Source organism: Cyprinodon tularosa, unplaced genomic scaffold (genome assembly GCF_016077235.1).
Source record: "Cyprinodon tularosa strain WSP-4 unplaced genomic scaffold, ASM1607723v1 ctg119, whole genome shotgun sequence".
NCBI classification, from domain to species: domain Eukaryota; kingdom Metazoa; phylum Chordata; class Actinopteri; order Cyprinodontiformes; family Cyprinodontidae; genus Cyprinodon; species Cyprinodon tularosa.
In genome coordinates this window covers 3071-27782 of record NW_024037992.1, presented here as the reverse complement: position 1 = coordinate 27782, position 24712 = coordinate 3071, and the positions used below count along the sequence as shown (strand labels likewise).

General features: G+C 48.3%; 2 protein-coding genes across 3 annotated transcripts; both read right to left on the bottom strand.

Annotated features, from left to right (window-relative positions):
* Positions 1 to 417: 417 nt before the first annotated feature.
* Positions 418 to 5768, bottom strand: dohh (deoxyhypusine hydroxylase/monooxygenase). Its single transcript, XM_038268390.1, has 6 exons — positions 5665 to 5768; positions 5342 to 5448; positions 2724 to 2891; positions 2131 to 2207; positions 1128 to 1383; positions 418 to 1054 (listed from the first exon to the last, which is right to left on the bottom strand). The coding sequence occupies exons 2-6, from the start codon at positions 5445 to 5447 to the stop codon at positions 738 to 740; spliced, it is 924 nt and encodes a 307-aa protein (XP_038124318.1). The 5' UTR covers position 5448; positions 5665 to 5768; the 3' UTR covers positions 418 to 737.
* Positions 5769 to 12862: 7094 nt separating this feature from the next.
* ddx10 (DEAD (Asp-Glu-Ala-Asp) box polypeptide 10) lies at positions 12863 to 22892 on the bottom strand. Of its 2 annotated transcripts, XM_038268378.1 has the most exons (3): positions 21452 to 22892; positions 13268 to 13846; positions 12863 to 13015 (listed from the first exon to the last, which is right to left on the bottom strand). In XM_038268378.1, the coding sequence occupies exons 1-3, from the start codon at positions 22790 to 22792 to the stop codon at positions 12884 to 12886; spliced, it is 2052 nt and encodes a 683-aa protein (XP_038124306.1). In that variant the 5' UTR covers positions 22793 to 22892; the 3' UTR covers positions 12863 to 12883. The 2 variants fall into 2 exon arrangements, with proteins under 2 accessions (XP_038124306.1, XP_038124297.1); XM_038268369.1 differs by having other exon boundaries at positions 12863 to 13846.
* Between the last annotated feature and the right edge of the window lie 1820 nt (positions 22893 to 24712).

Below are 24712 nucleotides of genomic sequence, written 5' to 3'. Positions count from 1 at the left end.
GGGCCCTGTGCTCACTGCCCGGCACCATGGAGACCAAACAGAAACCATTCATGGGCAATTGAAATACTAAAGATTAATCCATTGAAATTTTCTTGGATTGGAAGGAAATTAATCTGTCTAAACCAGTAAAGTCGTGTTTTTTCTCAGACCAACTGCTTTAAAGGCTAAATGGAAAATAAATCCTCAGAGCTTCAGGCAAAAAGCAGGAAAGGACCTTCAGAAATCAGGCCTGCAGGAATATCTGGTAATAAAGGGATAATTAGAGAGAAAACAGGGGTTTAGGTGACTGAAGTCTTCTCAGTAACAAGATAATGTTTAATATTTGGCTTCCTGATGGGAAAAATATGCAGTAGAAGAACAAAAAAAGGTTCAGTTTACATCAACTTTAAATCCCCAAAGTAAAGGATTGACCTCATGTAAGGAAGAAGAGCGTCTTTTTAACGAGGATCAACGCTTTGCAGGTTTACATAAAACACAAAGAGGCCAGTATGATGGAAACCTGCTGCCTGCAGCCATGTTGGAGGATAAAAAACACAAAACATTCATATGAAGCTAAACATCATTAGACCGCGTTTTTCAAACAAACATGTTAGCTTTATTTTTGATGTTGTTTCAACAACAAATGTAAAGTTTTCCACATTCTTATGACCGACATGCCTCCTGATCCATGAGGGGAGGAGCGGGAAAAGGAATAAGAACTAGCGCTCTATGGTCGGAGCGTCATGTCTCTGCGGGCGCTAAGATGAGGCCTCCAGTCTGACCAGTCCATCAGCGTACTGGAACTTATCGCTGTTTTCATATTCCAGCATATCCAGAGCGACCTCACAGCTTTCCTTGACGACACGTTCCTGGTCTTTAAGGTAACTGTGCAGCACAGCCAGGCACTCCTCTTTCCCTATGGAGCCCAGAGCCTCGGCCGCCTCGTGTCGGACCATGGGGTTCTCCTTGGAGCGCTCCAGAGCGGCACGAAGCGCCGGTATGGCCGCTGGGTGCTGCATCTGCCCCAGAACGTAGCCGATTTCATGCCGGAAGAGCGCGCTGGAGCACTGCAGCCCTATTGACAGAGACGTTCACCTTCATTACAGAACACCTGATTTCACTGCAAACATTTCTGTACCGGATCCTACCGTCTCCCAGGGCGACCACCGCCTCCTCGCTACCGAGGTTCCTCAGAGCGAACATGGCGCGGTAGCGCTCGAACAGCGGCAGACTTTCATCCAGCAGCACAGAGCGCAGCTCCGCCACGCTCCTCCTCGCCGCCGGAGGAGCCGGATCCACGGAGCAGTAGGGGTTCTTATCCGTGCTGCCGTCCTCCAGCTGCGTCTCTCCGCCGCCGAGGAGCCATTCCAGCCGACGGACTGCCAGCTGACACGTCTCCGCCACCTGAGCATCAGGCGGGAAAAGGAAACATCTGGAGGCGTTTCTGTTTGACAGATGACCTTCCTGAGCTAACCTGTAGCATCCCTACACATTAAAACCTTTCATTCAGAATGGGGACTGATGAGTCCGTCCATCAGAGCAGCTGTTCACATCAACCTCAGTCTGCTGCATGTTTAGAGCTTGGTTTATACTCGCTGCGTCGCACAGGGCGCACGCCAAAAGTCACGCAATCTGCTATCCCCACCCGCGACTTTTCACCGTGAGCGCAGCCTTGGCACAAGGTCATGCATTCTGAATGTTTGTAATTTGGCGCCGACCGTGCACGCGGTCTCATTCCAAACGAGAGGATCTAAAGTTGTTCTCCATGAACAAGTTTTATTGCAATGTTACGCCTTTCTGCTGGAAATGTTACAGCTTTATTCTCCTGATTTACAGTTTTATTCTCGTAACATAATGAGAACATTATTCTGCCTTTTTCTTCCACCGTATATTTCTGTGTAAAACATCTATTCTTCAACAATCATCAATTCTTAAACATTTTCTAAGTGGGACATAAACTGTTTCTGCTCTTTTTTTTCTGCATTTCTGCTCCTGATGTTGATAACTGCCCCCCTGTGGTTTTTGCGAGTACTGCACCTACATCCAGATCACCTATCAAAGAGCACGGCGCCTCGCTGGGTTCTCGCACAGACCAGCGTGAAAACCCAATGTGTGAGCATATCTGGGCCTTGAGTCTATAGAAGCTCTTACCTCTATGACAGGATCCTGACTGTACTCTTTGAGCAGGTCCAGAACCGCTGAGTCACCGATGGCCCCCAGGGCCTCTCCTGCAGACCGACAGCAGAACATCAGCAAACAGCAAACAGTGGCCACTCCAATATTTTTAGTGGCCCCATCTTCTTCCCCCGCCATGAAGCATTTCTGGCGTCAGCATGGGGCTGTGACGTCATCACCTAGCTCTGGGTTACGGTAAAGAGAATCAATTGGACTGAATTATTTCTGTCTTTGCGTCTCAGATTATCAGAACATCATCAGCAAAGCTTGTGATCAATCGGAGGTTTTCCTCTCTGATCGGGAAGCTCTGAACCTTTGTGACCTCATGGCTGCTCAACCCGGCTGGCATTGAGAAAGAAGAATTAGCAACATTAGCTTCCAAATGTTAGCGCCTTTTCTAGCATTCCTGATGTGTTAAAGAGAACTGAGAACATTAAAACCTCCAGTTCAGGAGGAAACGCAGCCTGTGTGCTGATGGCCCCTCACGGCCCCGGCAGCTGGTCGTAGACCGACCATCTCCCTTTCCTCATGGTGGCCATCCTCCTGCACCTGCTCAGCATCGGTTTTACCTGCTTCATGCCGGACCATAGGCTCCTGCTTGGCATCTTTGAGGACGGCCGTCAGAACAGGGATGGCCCGTCTGTCCTGCATCTGGCCCAGGCAGTACGCCAACTCATGCTTCAGTAACGCCGAGTCATCCCTGAAGGCCTTGCTGATCCACTCGATGACCTCAGCACCTAGCGGGAGACGTTCATGCAAACATTTCAGAAGATCGTAGCAGATGGCCGACTGACAGAGATCTGATTGTTCCTTATGTTCCTAACAGAGCACTTCGCTCTCAATCTGCAGGTTTACTAGTGGTTCCTAGAACTTCTAAAAGTAGAATGGGAGGCAGATCTTTTGGATATTGGTCATTTATTCTCCAGTTTTATATTGTTAAAACACTTTACAATATTTTATCTTTTATCTTTTAACTCCTCGCTATTGTTATTCTTATACATTTTTGTAAAGTCCATATTTGTGTGACCATTTTCTTCTATAATCTTTTTCCTGCTATAAACACCAGAATTTCACCGTTGTGAGACAATAAGAGGATTTCTAGTCTATTCTATATCAGCTGTGCCAATTAAAGATGATAGAGCTTAGCCTGTTTTTTCAGTGTTTAGTCCCGTTTCTCTCGTAGACATGGCTACGGACTGAGACTAACCAGATGTATGAAAACCGGATCAGAACTCGTCTGATCAACCTTTTCTTACCCAGACAGAGCTAATGGAGCCAGGTTCTGTTAGCTGTTTTAATGAAGTGTTTATAGATCAGTACTTCTATGCTTCTTTTTCTATGTCTGCTTCTGTCTCCTTGAACCCCAGTGGGCCTCAGCAGATGGCCGCTCACACTGAGCCTGGTTCTGCTGGAGGTTTCTTCCTGTTCAAAGGGAGTTTTATTTCATCGCTACTGACCGCAGGAGGCGGTGCTTAAAGCACGGATGATCACTCAAAGGCAGAGCGTTGATCGGACTCTCTGCTTTAGATGACGATGCTTTATCTCTGGCAGCATCTGGCACTGATTTTCTGGATCATTTTGACTCCAGCTCACTTCTCTCAGTAGCCAGCTCACGTGTTTCCTCTGGCTCTCAGTCGCCCTCTGTGTCTCTATCGCGCACTTATCCTGCCCAGACTACACCCTGCCTGGGGCGGCCATGGCTTGCTTGCTTCCTGTCGCTGGTCGAGTCAGGATGACGGTGATTCATGACCAGGTAAAGGCTCAGACTCTGAGCCAAGAGATGGACACCTTGCTGGCCAAGCGTGCTATACTGCCCGTCGACCCCCAGCAGGACCCTGGGGGTCAACTGGTCGAGGATGGACTCGATCTCTATGACTCCTCGCCCATCACCTCAGCGTGTCAAGGGTATTCTGCCCAGGCGTGCAGCCCCTTTCATTCTCTATCTCCTTAAAAGCTGACTGCCGCCGCTACGGTAGTACCCCAGGGACTACTGTCTCTGAGACCACTGCAGATGTAGCTCAACAGCCTCAGGCTGGACCCTTCTTGTGCGTCACACCGTCACAGAAAACTGCGGGTGTCTCCTCAATGCCTCGCGTCACTGGCTCAGTGGCGAGATGCAGCATTCATGGCGAGGGGGGGTTCCACTGGGTTCGCTGCCATCCTGTCGGGAGGTTGTCTCTACAGCGTACATTCGGCAGGGCCACCAACCCCCCACTGGTGTACGGTGCCATTCCACCAGGGCGTCAGTGTGTCATGGGCCGCTATGACTGGTGTCACTCTGGTGGCGATTTGTTCCGCAACTTCTTGGTCATTCCCTAATATCTTTGCTAGGTTTTACAGAGTTAACTTGGCCGCCTTTCACCCAATGAGGGGATCCTATCCCAGCGCACCATCCTACCAGGGAGGTGGGCAGGTTTCGGGTTATTTTCTCTGTATGTCATTCCTCAGGGTAATCATCATCCATGCTTTAAGCACCGCCTGTGGCGGTCAGTAGGGGTGAAATAGAACAGAAGTTACGACTGTAACTACGGTTCTATGAATCCCCGATGACGGCCAGAGCGCACGGTCCCTCGGAATCATCGTGTTTTCACAAGAAGATTAAGGGACTGAGCTGTCGTTACGTAAAATTAGAATCACCGGTGTCACGGGTGACTATGCTGGTATAAGATTCTCGATTCTCTGTGCATGTGCAAGAGTAATTATTCGTGCTTTAAGCACCGCCTCTGGCGGTCATCTGGGATTCATAGAACCGTAGTTACAGTCATAACTTTTATTTTTCCTCTCCACTGTCGCTACAAGCATGCTTAGTGTGAGGGATTGCTGAAGAGTCAATGAGTCGATGCAATCAGCTGGTTTTCCTTAGATTGAAAACTTTGAATCAATCTGACTGGTTGATCTTATATAATCACATGATGTAAATATGTTATTAAACTGAATTAATCTGGTGTCTCTGGTTTCTTCTATTTATCGCTGCATTTATCTGAGTTTCAGATGCTGCTTATTTGATGTTTTCAACCTGAAATCCAGCGATTCATTCCCATGTTTGGATTAGCATGATAGAAACTTTCAGCTCATCCTTCCGCCATGTTTCATCACCATGGAGACGGGATTATAAAAGCACTGCCTCACCAGGCATTTAAATGCCTCACCTCTGAGGACAAAATAGACAATAGTGAATAAAGTTTACCTCCAAGGTTCCTGAGGGTGAACAAAGCTCTGAAGCGTTGAGTCAGATCCAGATCTGCGTTAACTAGAACTGCTCCCACTGCCGCCACCTGCTCCACGGTAGCCATGCTGCCACAAAAAACACACATTAGAAGGAGCGGCTGACCGCTAAAGCTACAGTTTGTTCAGTTTTAACCGGACTGTCTGAATTATCCAAGAGGCACGTGGCAGCAGCAGCTCTCGCGCTCACTGCCAGGCGCGCGCTCAGATGGTCAGACAATGATCCATCAAAGCCTCTAAGATCAAAGAACCAGAACCAGAACATTTCTGACATGAAACACGAACCTGTGAGGCTGGAAAAGAGCCGAAAGTAACACCCGATGAGGAGTTTCTTCTTCTTCTTTTCTTTATTGGCAGATTGCAAACAGCTAACGGCTTCATACCGCCACCTACTGCACAACACTGTGTACTGCTAACGTTCCGCTACAGAAGACGATTAGGGCCACTGAAAAAAATACATAAAAATTAACTGATTTTTAAATATTATTTCAGTTTAATATGGGAAAATTCTGAATTCTGACTTTACTTTCAGAATTTTAACTTTAATCTCAGAAATCTGACTTTTTTTTTATCAGAATTCAGACTTTTTTTTCCCAGTGATGCTATTTTATTCATGGAAAAGCAGACATGCTTGTTAGCAGTCAGAATTTATTTAGAATTCTGAGATTAACTTTGATTGACCTTCTTCCCATATTAAGATGAAATAAATGTTAAAAATCAGTTAAATTGTTTTCTATTTTTTCAGTGGCCCTAATCCTCTTCTGTACCAATTCAAGTATGATGTAAAATATAAAAACAGGACTTTATTTACTTGCCTAACACCCCCCTGTCCTCTTCTTTACTCTTTTAAACTCCATTTCCTGCCTGTTCCACCAGTATCCCTCCATCTCTCTCTTCCAGCCAGGGATGCTGTCAGGAATTCCCCAGGACGTTGATAAAACTCAAAGAAATTCTACTGATGATCTGCGCTGGAACAGACACGGTTACTGATAGATCCTTTGAATCTATTTCATTTATTTCTTTAAATTATTCTGTTTTTCTAATCACTTAAAAACAATAAGATGATAGCTTCAGTGGGATTGATAGGATCCCAGTTTACATCTGCTAATTTTTTTTTTCCAAAACAAAAAAAATACTCTAATTTTTTCACAGCTGAATTCATCAGTTTTTCTTAAATGTTCTAATTCTGTTTTTATAGAAAACTGATTTTAACTTGAATAAAGTTAAAATATGTTAAATTCCTAAATTCTGAATGTATATTGACCTAATATTCCAAATAACAGCTTTATTAGATATTTAGATATTGTTTTGAGTTGCTTTTTTGCTATGCTAAGGGGTTTTTATTTTTATTTTAACCATAATCCGAATGAACTTTTTTAAGCCAAAAATAAATATTTTCAGTTGGAAGTTAGATTTTTAATTAAACCTAATTGAATGGAAATTTCACTTCATGCAGCTCTGTTGATATATTTGAATCTCTTTCTCTGGTTTTTTACTTCATGCTTTTCTGTGCCCCCACCCTGCCCCCCTGGAACATTTGGTCTAGAACCGCTACTGGCCCCACCCAAACAGAAATGCATGTAAGCTTTTAAAGCTCTATAAAGATGCATTGATTTGTTTCATCATCACTTTATAAAATGAGGCATATGAGCCCCGGTTGGAGCAAACTGCCTGTGACAGATGGGGAGACCTGATGAGATGCAGGTTTAAATCAATATATTCATGCTTTGTTTTGCTGTTTACTGCTTAAAAATGAAGGAGAACACAAAAATAATGGATTTAATTGCTGGATTTTCCTTTTATATTTGAAAAACATAGCAGGACAAATTTTCTTCTTCTTCTTTTGCCCCCCCCCCCCCCTGGATTAAAAAAACTATTTTTTGATTGAATTGAATATGTAGTATAAGTGCAGAAATGTTCCAGTTTTAACCCTTTACAGGGCGCTCAGTGAAATACTTTGAAAATCTAAATTTCAAACCAATAGAGTTATTGGAATCCAGAAAAAAATATGGATAGTTTGATGCCAAAAATCAATGTAATAACAAGAAACGCCAACTTTTTCAAATATATTAAGAAAAATAACAAAAGTAATTCTAGAAGAAATTCATGAAAAAGACTTTTGGTCCAACATAACCTTAGAGGCAATAATGCTGATACTGCCACTGACATTTTTTCATTTGTAAGGGCAAGTGATCAAAAAGTGATCTCCTGTAGAGGTCTGTCTGCAGCAGATCTGGATCAGCCTCTGACTGAAGACCCTCTGTTGGTGTCAGTCTGATGAAGAGGATGCTCTCTGCTGTCCATCATCTCCAGAGATTCAGAGCCTTCTTTATCAGCTGCTTGAGCTTCTTTCAGTCCTTAGCTCTGATCATGATGATGATGATGGAGGCAGAGATCAGACTGATAGAAGATCTGCAGCCTCTGAAGGACCTAATCTTCCTCTAGAGGTCCAGTCTGCTCTGTCCCTTCTTGCAGGCGGCTTCATGGTTGGTTTTCTATTCCTTAGAGCATCAGGTTGTTTCTCCTCCTCCCCCTCCTCTACCCGTGATCTTCATACTTCCTGTTTTCCTGTTTCAACTTGTTCCTGTTTCTTCTAAACTCGACAATCATCTCCCTTCAGAATGTTTTTCCTGTTATTTGTAGATCTGAGTGTTCTGCTTTGAAAGTTTACATGAAGGTTCCTGCTCTGACTCCTTATTGCTGATCTAAGGGACTCTTTAATCCAGGCAGGGCCAAAGTCGGCCCTTAGGGGGCGCTGTCCTGCAGGTTTTAGAGGTTTCCCTCCTTCAGCACAGCTGATTCCAATGATTACAGTTCAGCTAAAGCCTGTTAATGAACTATCAGTGGAAATCAGCAGTGCAGGAGCAGGATGCCTCTAAAAGCTGCAGGACAGCGCCCCCTGAGGGCCGACCGTGGACATGCCCGCTTTATTCAACTGCAGTGTTTTTATCAAAGCAAAAATATTCCTAAGAATATAATAATAAGAAAAAGAAATAATAATACATTCAAATTCATTCTGCACTTTCAAAGCATCTCCAAGTGCTACAGGTGAAAAGAGAAAAGCATGAAAAAAACATCTAAAGGGAACCAAAATCTTAGCTAAAAAGAAAACTTTTAAGGCCTTTTTTAAAACGCTCAGTGGGTTGAGGAGCCCCCCAGGTGTGGGGAGGACATTCCACAGGTGTGGGGCAGCAGCACAAAGAACCTGGGGGGGCATGCCCATGGATGCATTGAGGTCAGGGTAACCAGAGGGGCAGTGAGGGAAGACGGCATCATCCCCCAGAGAAAAGCAGCCTTTAGTCGGTCTGTCTTCTCCATAAGAGCATCTCAGCAGCGGAACGCAGCGCCAGAAACCATCAGAGACTCTTTGTCATTCTCTTCATTCAAAAAGAATGCAAAAAAATGGCTTGTAGAGAGCCAAATCTGTGGGTTTTCTGTTTGTATTTAAATAATTTATAATTATTTTACATGAATTGTATTTCTTAACCATAATGTTTTTATGTAATTGGTATTGTAATATAATCTTGTGATTTTATAGTTGTGTTTATTTTTAAGGTTGCCTTTTGTATACCTGGATGGGGGACTACCGGTGAAAATTAGCACTCCTTAGCTAAATCAGTTATATTTACATTGTTTTAATGTTGATTAATGTACACTGTCCCCTTTCAAATAAACAATAAATGACAAACATTTGTTTGAGGAGGGAAACCTTGTTTTTAATCCAGGTGGAGATGGGAAGCCAGTGTAATGAATGGAGAATGGAGGTAATGTGCTCATGTTTCTGTTCTCTGATCAGGATCCAGCTGCAGTTTTAAATGTACTGAAGCCTCTGCAGACTCTTTCCAGGGATCCCAATGAGAAGAAGCAATAGTCCTGTCTGGAGGAGATAAAGGCATGAAGCAGCTGTTCAGTGTCTGGGAGGGAGAGAATGGGAATGTTACGGAGGAGATCTTAAATAGGTGATTTATATGGGCTTTAAAAGTGAGTATGGAGGCCATTTTTACACCAAGATACTAACTGTTGATGAAAGCAGGATGTTAGTAGCAGGAAATGTGATGCTGGTTACGGATGATGATTTGGTTTAAAGAGGAGGTCCAACCAAGATGGCTTCCGTTTTTTTAGCTATTGAGTTGAAGAAAGTTTTGCTCCATCCGTACCTTAGTCTCCTCCAGACAGGTGGAGAGTTTGTTTGTTATGGTTTATAAGAGATAAGTTTGACGCTGAATCACAGATGTCCCACTGAAGAACATCCAATAAAGGCCCCTCCCATGAAGAGGGACGTCTTCTGGGATGCTAGTAAGGTCTAGTTTACAGATCAACGCAGGGAGAAGAACAGAATATGAGTTATTCAGTTTCTCCACATGTTATTTGTTGACTTTTTGCTAGTGCATTTGTTTTATTTTATTTGATCTTATTCAGATCCTGGTGATGTTCTGGATGGGTTTACAGGATGATTAGAACAATTAAGGTTGCTTCCTTTAACATCAGTGCTGAACTCAACACACAGAAAATATCATCAAAACTAAAAAGACAGAAAATACAAATATCTTTCTAAGAAGAAACACACTGGATGATGTTCAGCATTCAAAACTAAATATTCAATCAATTATATATTAAATATATCTGTTGCCATGGAAATAAAATCACAAGTTAGGAAAAATTAAAAGCCATTAATGAATAGTTTTAATGAACACATTTGATTTTAAAAAAAGGAACAAATGTTTGATTTCATGCCATCCTGCACCACAGAGCTACAGCCATACACACGGGGCCTCACTGCGTTGCCATAGCAACGGCTGCCTGTGTTTTCCTCTAGACCAGGGCCCTCTCTAATGTTTCCCAGGCCAAGGGCCCCAAACTAATGGTTAGATGGAGCGGGGACCCCCTAAATATATAAATAGTGTTCTATCAAACTGCTCCTATAGTCACTCTATTACAGATGGAGTAATGTAACTAAAGTAATCCCTCCCTGGGATTATTAAAGTATTTCTGATTCCTGGTTGATGGGACAGGTGTTGTGAATGAAACGGTGTCCAGCTTGAAAGAGCTCCTGTGTGTCTCTGAATGTGAGCATTGATGACTGAAAGACATCTTCTGCCTCCATTTATCTGTTTACTACAGTCTGTTGGATTCATGTTAATGTGGATTTAAAGACATTTAGATTAGTGGAAAAAAATGGAGGGGGGAATATAAAACAAAAAGTCCAATCCACCAAATCGTGACCCCCATGCAGTACCTCTGTTAGAAAAATGTAAATGTTATTTCATTTACAGTTACAGGCATTGTGCCTGTTATCAATGTTCTGTTGTTTTAACTTCAGATGAGGAGAATAAACGATTCTCTCAGAGCAGGAAGTTACGCTCTATCATGGGTTAACCTCTGACCCCTCCTGATGTTCCTTTGAATAGCGGATCATAAAAGCAGCAGAAAGGAGGTTCTGGCAGAGTAACGACTTTTCAAGTGTTCTATCTCTGTGTGTTCTATCTCTACCTTTCTGCAGAAAAGCAAAACAAAAAGCCTGCTGAAGACCTCATCTAGAGGGACGGCATATTAGGGCCGCTCAAAGACAAAAAAATGCAATTTATATTTATATATATATTATTTTTATATATATTTTAGCATCCTTAATGGGGGGCTTTTATTGAATTATGAGAAGTTTCCTCTCTGAATTCAATCTGTCTCTCTCTTCTGGAGAATATGCAAAGGTTTTTGGTTCTATTTGCATTTCATTCATTCAGAGACCAAGACTCAGTTCTTCATCAGAACACGTTTATCATTTTATTCTTGTTCTCCAGATTTCATAAACTTATTGTGTCATACACCGTAGCATATTTATTTGTATATTTTTGTTGTACTTGTTTATTCTTTAATTGAAATAAAGTACTTTAACGTGTATTATAATATTGCATTGTTCCATGAATGTACGTTTAAATCTTGCAAATTTCCTACTTTTTGTTTCTTTCTCATTAATTTGCAACTTTTCTCTTTTTATTTACTTTTAAATTAGTGTGTTTATTCTCATAAATATCCCACTTTAAATTCAAACTTATAATAAATTCCATTTGATCCGCCTCCATCATCCAGCCGCTCTCACACCTGCTGCTGAATTCCAGAGAGTCTGTGACTGATGCAGACTGAAGGGTCCACTGGCCCTACGCACTATGGGGTTTGGGACGGCCCTTAATGCGGGGGCCCTCTCTGGCTCAGGGGCCGGTTTGGGATTGGGCCTACCCTTAGAGCTCCTGCCTAAGAAGCGCTTCCTGAAAGCAGCATCATGGGAATTGTAGGCGTTGCGCTTTAAAGGTGGAAAACAGCATCGAAAATGGAGCAACAGGACGATGACGCCTCATTAATCTATTTTTTTCCAGTTTACGTGTATTCTTAAATAAATACAAACATTTCTTTTTTAATTCTAATATTTCTCAATGAGTAGAAATTGTGTTTTGGGGACATGGGAAAAAATAAGTGTTTTAAAGGTTTTATAAATATACTGGATATTTGGAAGCAGTTTAGTGTTTCTAGGAACCAAAAGCCTCCAAAGTAACAACGTTTTTTTTATCATAACTGCTTTATTTTTTTTAAATGAGATATTTTATTACCATCTGTATCCTGAAACAGAAAAGATCCCAAAATCCAGGAAGGACCCAAACGGCTCAGAGAGAATCTGTTACAGGCGTTTATTAGAGCAGCAAATATATCCGTTTATTCTGCATAAATCCTGTTCAGCATATCTATAGTAGATACGCAGCGCAGGACGTCACATTAGCATTTATCCCTTTAATTCTGAATGAAAAACAGACTTTAAACTACATTAACGGACGTGTATCTCTTTAGTCGTGTACAAAACAAAAAAAAACTATTTAAGGTCAGATTACATACGCTTAAAAAAAAACACCAAAAAGTAATTAAATTGCTTTTTTGTACATGACTTAACGGATACACGCCCGTTGAGATACTTTAAGGTTTATTTTTGTACAAAACTAAAGTGCTAAACTGGTATGGACTATGCTGGTCTGACAGAACACTGGGTCATGGACCAAACGCCTAAACTGGAGTTAAAAGAAAAAAAAGGATTAGAAAATATGAAACAATAAATTCAGTTCGTATACGGTAAAAAAAAAGTTTAGAAAAAAGGAATACATTATTTCAGTAAAATACAGAGTTAGCTAAAAATATATATTTATATTAAAGTAATTCAACCATTTTGAAAAAAATCTCAGCTTTGTATCATTTTGTTGCATTTATTTAAATTGCATTTTAATTTGTGGATTATTCATTTCTCTCTAACTATAGCAGGATCAGTCCCTCCTAGAAGTAAAGATTCTAGATGCTCAGATTACAGAGCTGGATCAGTTTATAGATTTAAATGAACAGAATCAGGAGGAAAATGATCCAGAGGGGAGGGGCTCCGCTTCTGACCCACTCATCAGAACATGGAGGAGGTGCTGGACCGGCCCTCCCCCCGTGGACCTCCCCTCCCCTGTGGACCGCCCCCCTCCTGTCCCTAGTGGCGTCCAGCCAGCAGATGAAGGACCAGCTCCTCATCCTCAGCCAGGGTCAGGCCGGTATCCAGGCCTGGCTGCTCTTCATCCTGCTGCTCAGTCTTCCTCCTCTTCCTCTGCGCCTCCTCCTCCTCCTCTTCTGATGAAGGGTCGGGGTCAGGCAGGGCGCTGAAGTCGAACTCGTCCTCGCTGTGACTGGCCAGCTGGGCTCCGGCCTCCTGCTCCTGGTCGGACCTCCTCCTCCTGCTGGCCTCCCTGCGCGCCTCCTTGGCCTTCATCCTCCTCTCTCGGTGTTTGGCCTGGACCTTGCGTCGGTACTCCAGCTTGTCGAACTGCTGGTCCTCCCGTCTCAGCCTCTCCTTGGCCTTCTCCACGTTGATGCCCTCCTGCTCCTCCTCCTCCTCCTGTCCCGCCGCCTGTGGCGCCGGGGGCCACAGCTGCACCGCCTCTCCTTCCTCGTTGAAGGTCACCTTGGTGTTGATCTGGAAGTTTCTCTTCAGGAGCTTCTTGGCCTCCCGGTACCGGCTCTCTTTGTCCGCGGGCTGCTTGGGCCCCTGGGTGGGGGGCCCCGCCTCCTCAGGGGCCCCTGTCTCACTGAACACATCCCTCCTCTTGACAGTCAGCAGATCCAGGTCCCTCAGATCCTCGTCATCCTCGCTGCGGTCTCCCGGGGATTCGTCCTCCTCGCCGTCCGGCCGGGCCTGAAGGTTCTGCAGACGTTCTTGGGCCCTCTGCTCCCGGGCTTTGCTGAGGAACCGGACCCTGGGGGCCACGGCCAGTCCCAGGGACAGAGCGTAGTCCTGGAGCTTCAGCTTGAAGACGTCAAAGACCTCTTTGTTGGTCATCAGGTAGACGGAGCGCAGGTAGGAGACGAAACAGCGCTGGGCCCGCTCCTTAAGCTCCGCCTCCTGGGCCAGGAAGGCCTCCAGCTTCTGCTGCACGCTCTGCAGCTTGTCTGGGTTCACCTGAAACACAAGAACGGGTCAGAACCAGAGAGCAGAACACAGGATCTCCTCCCCCCCTTCGCTCCTGAACGCCACGGGCCGCGTTAAAAACGCCATGAGCGCCGTGTTACACGCCACGGGCCGTTTTTTAAACGGCACGGGCGCCGTGTTACTCGCCACAGGCCGTGTTACACGCCACGGGCCGTGTTTTAAACGCCACGGGCGCCGTGTTACTCGCCACAGGCCGTGTTACACGCCACGGGCCGTGTTACACGCCACAGGCCGTGTTTTAAACGCCACGGGCGCCGTGTTACTCGCCACAGGCCGTGTTACACGCCACGGGCCGTGTTACACGCCACAGGCCGTGTTTTAAACGCCACGGGCGCCGTGTTACTCGCCACAGGCCGTGTTACACGCCACGGGCCGTGTTACACGCCACGGGCCGTTTTTTAAACGGCACGGGCGCCGTGTTACTCGCCACAGGCCGTGTTACACGCCACGGGCCGTGTTACACGCCACAGGCCGTGTTACACGCCACGGGCCGTGTTACACGCCACGGGCCGTGTTACACGCCACGGGCCGTGTTACACGCCACAGGCCGTGTTTTACACGCCACGGGCCGTGTTACACGCCACAGGCCGTGTTACACGCCACGGGCCGTGTTACACGCCACAGGCCGTGTTTTAAACGCCACGGGCGCCGTGTTACTCGCCACAGGCCGTGTTACACGCCACAGGCCGTGTTTTAAACGCCACGGGCGCCGTGTTACTCGCCACAGGCCGTGTTACACGCCACGGGCCGTGTTACACGCCACGGGCCGTGTTACACGCCACAGGCCGTGTTACACGCCACAGGCCGTGTTACACGCCACGGGCCGTGTTACACGCCACAGGCCGTGTTTTACACGCCACGGGCCGTGTTACACGCCACAGGCCGTGTTTTACACGCCACGGGCCGTGTTACACGCCACAGGCCGTGTTACACGCCACGGGCCGTGTTACACGCCACAGGCCGTGTTTTAAACGCCACGGGCGCCGTGTTACTCGCCACAGGCCGTGTTACACGCCACAGGCCGTGTTTTAAACGCCACGGGCGCCGTGTTACTCGCCACAGGCCGTGTTACTCGCCACAGGCCGTGTTACACGCCACGGGCCGTGTTTTAAACGCCACGGGCGCCGTGTTACTCGCCACAGGCCGTGTTACACGCCACGGGCCGTGTTACACGCCACAGGCCGTGTTTTAAACGCCACGGGCGCCGTGTTACTCGCCACAGGCCGTGTTACACGCCACGGGCCGTGTTACACGCCACAGGCCGTGTTTTAAACGCCACGGGCGCCGTGTTACTCGCCACAGGCCGTGTTACACGCCACGGGCCGTGTTACACGCCACGGGCCGTTTTTTAAACGGCACGGGCGCCGTGTTACTCGCCACAGGCCGTGTTTTACACGCCACGGGCCGTGTTACACGCCACAGGCCGTGTTACACGCCACGGGCCGTGTTACACGCCACGGGCCGTTTTTTAAACGGCACGGGCGCCGTGTTACTCGCCACAGGCCGTGTTACACGCCACGGGCCGTGTTACACGCCACAGGCCGTGTTACACGCCACGGGCCGTGTTACACGCCACAGGCCGTGTTACACGCCACGGGCCGTGTTACACGCCACAGGCCGTGTTTTACACGCCACGGGCCGTGTTACACGCCACAGGCCGTGTTACACGCCACAGGCCGTGTTACACGCCACGGGCCGTGTTACACGCCACAGGCCGTGTTTTAAACGCCACGGGCGCCGTGTTACTCGCCACAGGCCGTGTTACACGCCACAGGCCGTGTTTTAAACGCCACGGGCGCCGTGTTACTCGCCACAGGCCGTGTTACACGCCACGGGCCGTGTTACACGCCACGGGCCGTGTTACACGCCACAGGCCGTGTTACACGCCACGGGCCGTGTTACACGCCACAGGCCGTGTTTTACACGCCACGGGCCGTGTTACACGCCACAGGCCGTGTTTTACACGCCACGGGCCGTGTTACACGCCACAGGCCGTGTTACACGCCACGGGCCGTGTTACACGCCACAGGCCGTGTTTTAAACGCCACGGGCGCCGTGTTACTCGCCACAGGCCGTGTTACACGCCACAGGCCGTGTTTTAAACGCCACGGGCGCCGTGTTACTCGCCACAGGCCGTGTTACTCGCCACAGGCCGTGTTACACGCCACGGGCCGTGTTTTAAACGCCACGGGCGCCGTGTTACTCGCCACAGGCCGTGTTACACGCCACGGGCCGTGTTACACGCCACAGGCCGTGTTTTAAACGCCACGGGCGCCGTGTTACTCGCCACAGGCCGTGTTACACGCCACGGGCCGTGTTACACGCCACAGGCCGTGTTTTAAACGCCACGGGCGCCGTGTTACTCGCCACAGGCCGTGTTACACGCCACGGGCCGTGTTACACGCCACAGGCCGTGTTTTAAACGCCACGGGCGCCGTGTTACTCGCCACAGGCCGTGTTACACGCCACAGGCCGTGTTTTAAACGCCACGGGCGCCGTGTTACTCGCCACAGGCCGTGTTACACGCCACGGGCCGTGTTACACGCCACGGGCCGTGTTACACGCCACAGGCCGTGTTTTAAACGCCACGGGCGCCGTGTTACTCGCCACAGGCCGTGTTACACGCCACAGGCCGTGTTTTAAACGCCACGGGCGCCGTGTTACTCGCCACAGGCCGTGTTACACGCCACGGGCCGTGTTACACGCCACGGGCCGTGTTACACGCCACAGGCCGTGTTACACGCCACAGGCCGTGTTACACGCCACGGGCCGTGTTACACGCCACAGGCCGTGTTTTACACGCCACGGGCCGTGTTACACGCCACAGGCCGTGTTTTACACGCCACGGGCCGTGTTACACGCCACAGGCCGTGTTACACGCCACGGGCCGTGTTACACGCCACAGGCCGTGTTTTAAACGCCACGGGCGCCGTGTTACTCGCCACAGGCCGTGTTACACGCCACAGGCCGTGTTTTAAACGCCACGGGCGCCGTGTTATTCGCCACAGGCCGTGTTACACGCCACGGGCCGTGTTACACGCCACAGGCCATGTTTTAAACGCCACGGGCGCCGTGTTACACGCCACAGGCCGTGTTACACGCCACGGGCCGTGTTACACGCCACGGGCCGTGTTACACGCCACGGGCCGTGTTACACGCCACGGGCCGTGTTACACGCCACGGGCCGTTTTTTAAACGGCACGGGCGCCGTGTTACTCGCCACAGGCCGTGTTACACGCCACGGGCCGTGTTTTAAACGCCACGGGCGCCGTGTTACTCGCCACAGGCCGTGTTACACGCCACAGGCCGTGTTTTAAACGCCACGGGCGCCGTGTTACTCGCCACAGGCCGTGTTACACGCCACAGGCCATGTTTTAAACGCCACGGGCGCCGTGTTACACGCCACAGGCCGTGTTACACGCCACGGGCCGTGTTACACGCCACAGGCCGTGTTACACGCCACGGGCCGTGTTACACGCCACAGGCCGTGTTTTAAACGCCACGGGCGCCGTGTTACTCGCCACAGGCCGTGTTACACGCCACGGGCCGTGTTACACGCCACAGGCCATGTTTTAAACGCCACGGGCGCCGTGTTACACGCCACAGGCCGTGTTTTAAACGCCACGGGCGCCGTGTTACACGCCACGGGCCGTGTTACACGCCACGGGCCGTGTTACACGCCACAGGCCGTGTTTTAAACGCCACGGGCCGTGTTACACGCCACAGGCCGTGTTTTAAACGCCACGGGCCGTGTTACACGCCACGGGCCGTGTTACACGCCACGGGCCGTGTTTTAAACACCACGGGCCGTGTTTTAAACGCCACGGGCCGTGTTAGACGCCGCAGTCTGAACACATTCTGGAAATCATTGACATATATCTAGACCCGCAGCACAAATAAAAACTGTAATTCAAATTGTTCCACTGTCTACTTTTTAATAATATAATCAAAGCCTCCCTCATAAAATTAATTTTAAGAACAAAATAAATCCTTTAACCAGTGTCAATAGTTCACGAATAAAGAAAATTAGAATCAGGAAAGAAACCTTAAAATAAATAAAGCTATTTCTGTATCAGAGAATCAATCTGTAGATTTAAGGTCAGGATGTTTGGGTTCGATTGTCCAGAGTTCAGCGATGTTCTGTTTATATTCCACCTTCTGCTGTTGCCCACATCTCATCTGATGCAACTAATCATTACTTTACAGGAGAGTTAAGCTGCTGATTGAATATTAATCAATTAATCGATTAATAATCGGAAAGTTAAAGGTTCCTTAAAGAAGGCTGGAAGAAATGAAACCAGGTGAAACTAAAACGTTTTCACTCGCTCCATCAGCTAAAGGCTCTATACTCCGGTTAACGATGAATCGATTACTGAATTAGTTGACGATTATTTCAGTGATCAAATAATCTTATTAATTGTTTCAGCCCTAATGTGATGTCATCAGTTCGATTGTTGCTAACAGCCAAATGCATTTGTGGCAATAGATACTGATTTTATTCACTACCTCACTCTGAAACGGGTTGTGGTTTCACGACTTTACGCTCGTAATGTCACTTTACGCTCGCAATGTCACGACTTTACGCTCGTAATGTCACTTTACGCTCGCAATGTCACGACTTTACGCTCGTAATGTCACTTTACGCTCGCAATGTCACGACTTTACGCTCGCAATGTCACGACTTTACGCTCGTAATGTCACTTTACGCTCGCAATGTCACGACTTTACGCTCGCAATGTCACGACTTTACGCTCGCAATGTCACGACTTTACGCTCGTAATGTCACTTTACGCTCGCAATGTCACGACTTTACCCTCGCAATGTCACGACTTTACGCTCGCAATGTCACGACTTTACGCTCGCAATGTCACGACTTTACGCTCGCAATGTCACGACTTTACGCTCGCAATGTCACGACTTTACGCTCGTAATGTCACTTTACGCTCGCAATGTCACGACTTTACGCTCGTAATGTCACGACTTTACGCTCGCAATGTCACGACTTTACGCTCGCAATGTCACGACTTTACGCTCGCAATGTCACGACTTTACGCTCGCAATGTCACGACTTTATTCCAAAAAAAAAAAAAAAAGTAAATAAAATAAAATAAACTAACACTCCTGCGTACCAAACAATTTCTCACGTTTGACTGGAACAGATTATAAAAAGTTATTAAAATAAAAAACACTGGTGCATTCTAGAAAGCAAAGCTCTACTTAACGAGTCTGAGCAGCATCTAGAAACAGATCAGATAGAAAATATTCATCCATTAAAAACATAATGAGATCTACGTCTAAAGAAAAACGCAGCAATAAACTCTGTGGGACGGTTTCCATGGTGACAGAGAGGTGATTCTCAGAGAGATCTGGGAAGTTTTTCTTTCTGACGTCATGTGTGACGTCATCCGAAGGGGTGGAGCGAAGCCGCCTGTGGCCCGGGCTGCCTGCAGCTCCACTACTTCCTGTCCTTCTGAATAGATGAACTGATGAATCCAGGTGTGTCCATGGCCACACCTGGATTCATCAGTTCATCCAATAGTAAACATCAGGTAAGGAAGGAGCAGCTGAAGTTCAGGAAAGAAGTGGAGCTGGGCCTGAGGTCACATCGATCAACAGCTTTCAGGCTCTTAGAACCCGTCTCTGATTCTTCTGGGTCAGAAAGTTCCGCCGGAGGTCTAGGTGAAGAGACGGAACCACGGCTCGGCCCGTTTCCTTCACACATCACAGATCTGCTAACGAGGCGGGACATTACAGACGTTATTCTGGTTCCGGTCCGGTTCTGTGCCATTACTGCAGAGGAACCAGTCCTGGTTCTGAACCTTCCTGATTCAGGATGTGGTACCGGCAAACCGGAGCGGATGGGTTTGGGCCTCTGAGGCGACCCCTGATGGAGGAGTAAACCCTGGAACCGGATCAGATGGGTTTGGGCCTCTGAGACCCCTGATGGAGGAGTAAACCCTGGAACCGGATCGGATGGGTTTGGGCCTCTGAGACGACCCCAGATGGAGGAGTAAACCCTGGAACCGGATCAGATGGGTTTGGGCCTCTGAGACCCCTGATGGAGGAGTAAACCCTGGAACCGGATCGGATGGGTTTGGGCCTCTGAGACCCCTGATGGAGGAGTAAACCCTGGAACCGGATCGGATGGGTTTGGGCCTCTGAGACCCCTGATGGAGGAGTAAACCCTGGAACCGGATCGGATGGGTTTGGGCCTCTGAGACCCCTGATGGAGGAGTAAACCCTGGAACCGGAGCGGATGGGTTTGGGCCTCTGAGACCCCTGATGGGGGAGTAAACCCTGGAACCGGATCGGATGGGTTTGGGCCTCTGAGACGACCCCTGATGGAGGAGTAAACCCTGGAACCGGAGCGGATGGGTTTGGGCCTCTGAGACCCCTGATGGGGGAGTAAACCCAGGAACCGGATCGGATGGGTTTGGGCCTCTGAGACCCCTGATGGAGGAGTAAACCCTGGAACCGGATCGGATGGGTTTGGGCGTCTGAGACCCCTGATGGAGGAGTAAACCCAGGAACCGGATCGGATGGGTTTGGGCCTCTGAGACCCCTGATGGAGGAGTAAACCCAGGAACCGGATCGGATGGGTTTGGGCGTCTGAGACCCCTGATGGAGGAGTAAACCCAGGAACCGGATCGGATGGGTTTGGGCGTCTGAGACCCCTGATGGAGGAGTAAACCCTGGAACCGGATCGGATGGATTTGGGCGTCTGAGACCCCTGATGGAGGAGTAAACCCAGGAACCGGATCGGATGGGTTTGGGCGTCTGAGACCCCTGATGGAGGAGTAAACCCAGGAACCGGATCGGATGGATTTGGGCGTCTGAGACCCCTGATGGAGGAGTAAACCCTGGAACCGGATCGGATGGGTTTGGGCGTCTGAGACCCCTGATGGAGGAGTAAACCCTGGAACCGGATCGGATGGGTTTGGGCCTCTGAGACCCCTGATGGAGGAGTAAACCCAGGAACCGGATCGGATGGGTTTGGGCGTCTGAGACCCCTGATGGAGGAGTAAACCCAGGAACCGGATCGGATGGGTTTGGGCGTCTGAGACCCCTGATGGAGGAGTAAACCCTGGAACCGGATCAGATGGGTTTGAGCCTCTGAGACCCCTGATGGAGGAGTAAACCCTGGAACCGGATCAGATGGGTTTGGGCCTCTGAGACCCCTGATGGAGGAGTAAACCCTGGAACCGGATCAGATGGGTTTGGGCGTCTGAGACCCCTGATGGAGGAGTAAACCCAGGAACCGGATCGGATGGGTTTGGGCGTCTGAGACCCCTGATGGAGGAGTAAACCCAGGAACCGGATCGGATGGGTTTGGGCCTCTGAGACCCCTGATGGAGGAGTAAACCCTGGAACCGGATCGGATGGGTTTGGGCGTCTGAGACCCGTGATGGAGAAGTAAACCCAGGAACCGGATCGGATGGGTTTGGGCCTCTGAGACCCCTGATGGAGGAGTAAACCCAGGAACCGGATCGGATGGGTTTGGGCCTCTGAGACCCCTGATGGAGGAGTAAACCCAGGAACCGGATCACGCGCAGCGAGGACGGGTGAAGGCCTCACCTGGATGCGGCTGATGGGAACCTTCTTCTCCTCCAGCTGGGCCAGCACGGCCGCCTCCTCGGAGGGCAGCAGCAGGAGCAGAGCCTCCCCTCCCTGCTGGTACCGGGCCGTGCGGCCCACTCTGTGGATGTAGGTGTTGGCGTCCTCCGGACAGTCGAACTGGACCACCCAGTTGACGGCGGGGAAGTCCAGGCCTCTGGCGGCGAGGTCGGTGGCGAACAGCACGGCGCTGCTCTTCTTCACGAAGCTGTCGTAGACCTCCACCCTCTTCATCTGCTGCTGCTTGCCGTGCAGCGCCAGGACGGGCGTGCCGGGCCGCAGGCGGCAGAAGGCCCGGTACAGGTACTGCACCTCCTTGCAGCAGGCGAAGAACACGATGATCTTCTTCCTCAGGTGGCTCCTGATGAAGGAGTAGAGCATGTCCACCTTGTGGTGCAGCTCACACACCATGTAGCTCTGCTCCAGGGTGGCCGGGGTGCTGAACCGGGCCTTCTCATGGACCCACACGTACTCCGGGTCCCGGAGGCTGAGCCGGGCCAGGTCCTTCACGCTCTTGGTCTGCGTGGCGGAGAAAAGCAGGGTCTGGCGGGTGGCGGGCAGGTTCTCCACGATGGCGTTGAGGGTTTCGGCGAAGCCCATGTCCAGGATCCGGTCCGCCTCGTCCAGAACCAGCACCTGCAGGCTGCTGGCCTGGAAGCTGGCCGTCTGGTCCATGTGCTGCAGCAGGCGGCCCGGCGTGCAGATCACGATGTTGGTTCTGCAGATCCGGGCCGACTCGCTCTTCAGGTCCTTCCCCCCGATCACCAGCCCGGCGGAGAACTCGTGGTTCCGACCCACCCTGCGGAGAACCTCGAAGGTCTGGTAGGCCAGCTCTCTGGTGGGGGAGATGATCAGAGCCCCCAGCCCGTCCAGAGGGGTCCACTGCTGCCGGTACAGGCTCTCCAGGACCGGAACCAGGAAGGCCAGGGTCTTTCCAGAACCGGTCTTGGCCGCAGCCAGAACGTCTCTGCCCCTCAGAGCCAGGCCGATGGTCTGCCTCTGGATCTCCGTGGGCTGGCGGTACCGGGCCTCCTGCAGACCCAGGAGCGTCTTCCTGGACAGCGGGAGGTCGGAGAACTTGAGAACCTCCTCGGTTCTGATGTCTTCATACCTGCTGAGCAGCCGCTGGATGTCCTCCTTCTCCTGCTGCCACTGCGGCTTCTTCTTCTTCTTCTGCTGCTGCTTCAGCAGCGCGCGGGTCTTCGTGTGCTTCTTCTTCCACTTCTCGAAGCACCGAACCGGGTCAGCAGCCGCTGCTCCCGGTCCGCCCGCCTTCTTCTTACCGCTGCCTCCTGCCTTCATGGTCCGAAGTAAACAGAACCTGGTCCGAACCTCCACACCGTCACAGCGTGATCAGCAGCGGCGCGCCGTAATGACGTCACAGCGACGCGCGGCTTCTCCTTCTTCTTGATTTTAGGCGCATTTAGCGCGTTGCTGCCCCCCTCAGTATGGGAGCCGTTTGTAACGAGAAGCAGTCAAATATTAGGAGCAATGTTTCTAAAAACAGAAGGGATAGCCAGACTAATTTATCCAGCATATACCTTAAATAAAACAAATACTACGATAAAAAAAATGTAATCAAATTAATTACAATTTCATATGGAATAATAAACAACATCTGATCAGAAAGAACGACACAGTAAAATCAGTAGAAAAAGGAGGAATAAGTTTACAAACAAGTTTATGGTTTAGTTTCCCTTCACAACTTTTTCAAAAAATTGGAGGAATAAAATTTCTCTTAAGATGTAACTTTTATCCTGTCAAATTACCGATTAAATTATCAGACTACCACACACAAGTTCTAAAGTATTGGTAAATGTTATACAAGCACAATTTTACGCCACGTTATATGATTATTTGGAATAACACATTTATTTTGTATCAGAGAAAATCTCTATACTACAGAAAATGGGAGGAAAAGGGTATCTGGGCCTTTGTAAATTGTAAATTCTTTATCCACAAGTGCAGATTCTTTAAAGTTTTTCCAAATTTTCAAGCATTCCAAAACAATATTAAAAGTTTTCATGCCTCAATTAAGTTACTGGAAAACAACAAGGGGTTAAAGTTTGCAGACTTGATAGCAATATATTTTAGCTAAACCCATGTGTTTTTTTGTGTGTGTGTTTTTTTTATTCAATTTTAATTTTCTTTCTCATTCTTTTATGTTTTATGTTTATTTTTCTGAAAGAAAACTGTTATGGAAGGCATATGTTCAATTGTATGTTTCTGCTTTACAAACGACGCCCCATAAGGTTTTCCCTCCAGTCTTTTGGGTTGTGAAGAAGTGAGAAATTTGAAGGTGGAGAAGACCAAGGAGATCATGATGGACTACAGGAAGAAGCGGCCTAACCACGCTCCACTGCTCATCAACAGCTCAGCTGTAGAGGTGGTCAGCAGCACCACATTCATCACAGACACCCTCACCTGGACTGGAAACACCACCTCACTGGTCCAAAGGGCCCAGAAGCGCTTGGACTTCCTGCAGAGGATGAGGAGAATCCAAATATGAAAACAAAGTCCAAAAACAAACAGGAAACCAGGAATCCAAAAATCAAAAAAAGAAAACAAAGCCCAAACTAACAGGAAACCGGGAGTCCAAAAATCCAAAATTCAAAACAAGAAAACGAGTCAAGACGAACCAGAAACCATGGAGACATCAGAGGAATCACAATTACAAGGCTCAGAGAGACGGAGTTGGAGGATGTTTGACGAGGACCCAGCAAAGAAGAACAGAACAGAGAGGGTGTTTTTAGGAAGACTGAGACAAGGCTGCACTTTAAAAATGAAATTGTTTAGAGCTGTTAAACAAAATTTCGTTTGGTTTACATTCATGTATACAAAATGACAAAATAAGTCTAAGTTGGATGCAGTGAAGGTAGAGGAGTAAATCTAGTTAGAGCTTTCCATACTCCTTAATCCTGGTAATGATCTACTAAAGTGAAATCTTCATTCAGATTTTGCGTGATAGCTTAAAGATCTCTAAAAAGATTCATTGAGAGGGACAGATAATGTAGTTTGTTTTTCCTGTTAAGATAGCAAAACTTCGGTTTCATTTTTAGATTTTTTTATTACTTCATTTATCATTTATAACTTACAAAATTACTGATAAAAACCATAACAACATTCACAGAAAGGGTGACGTAAGAAACACCAGAAAGACAGGAGCAACATTATATGAGGCATTATTAAAGGATAGGGTATTAAAAAAGATCAACTTTATCT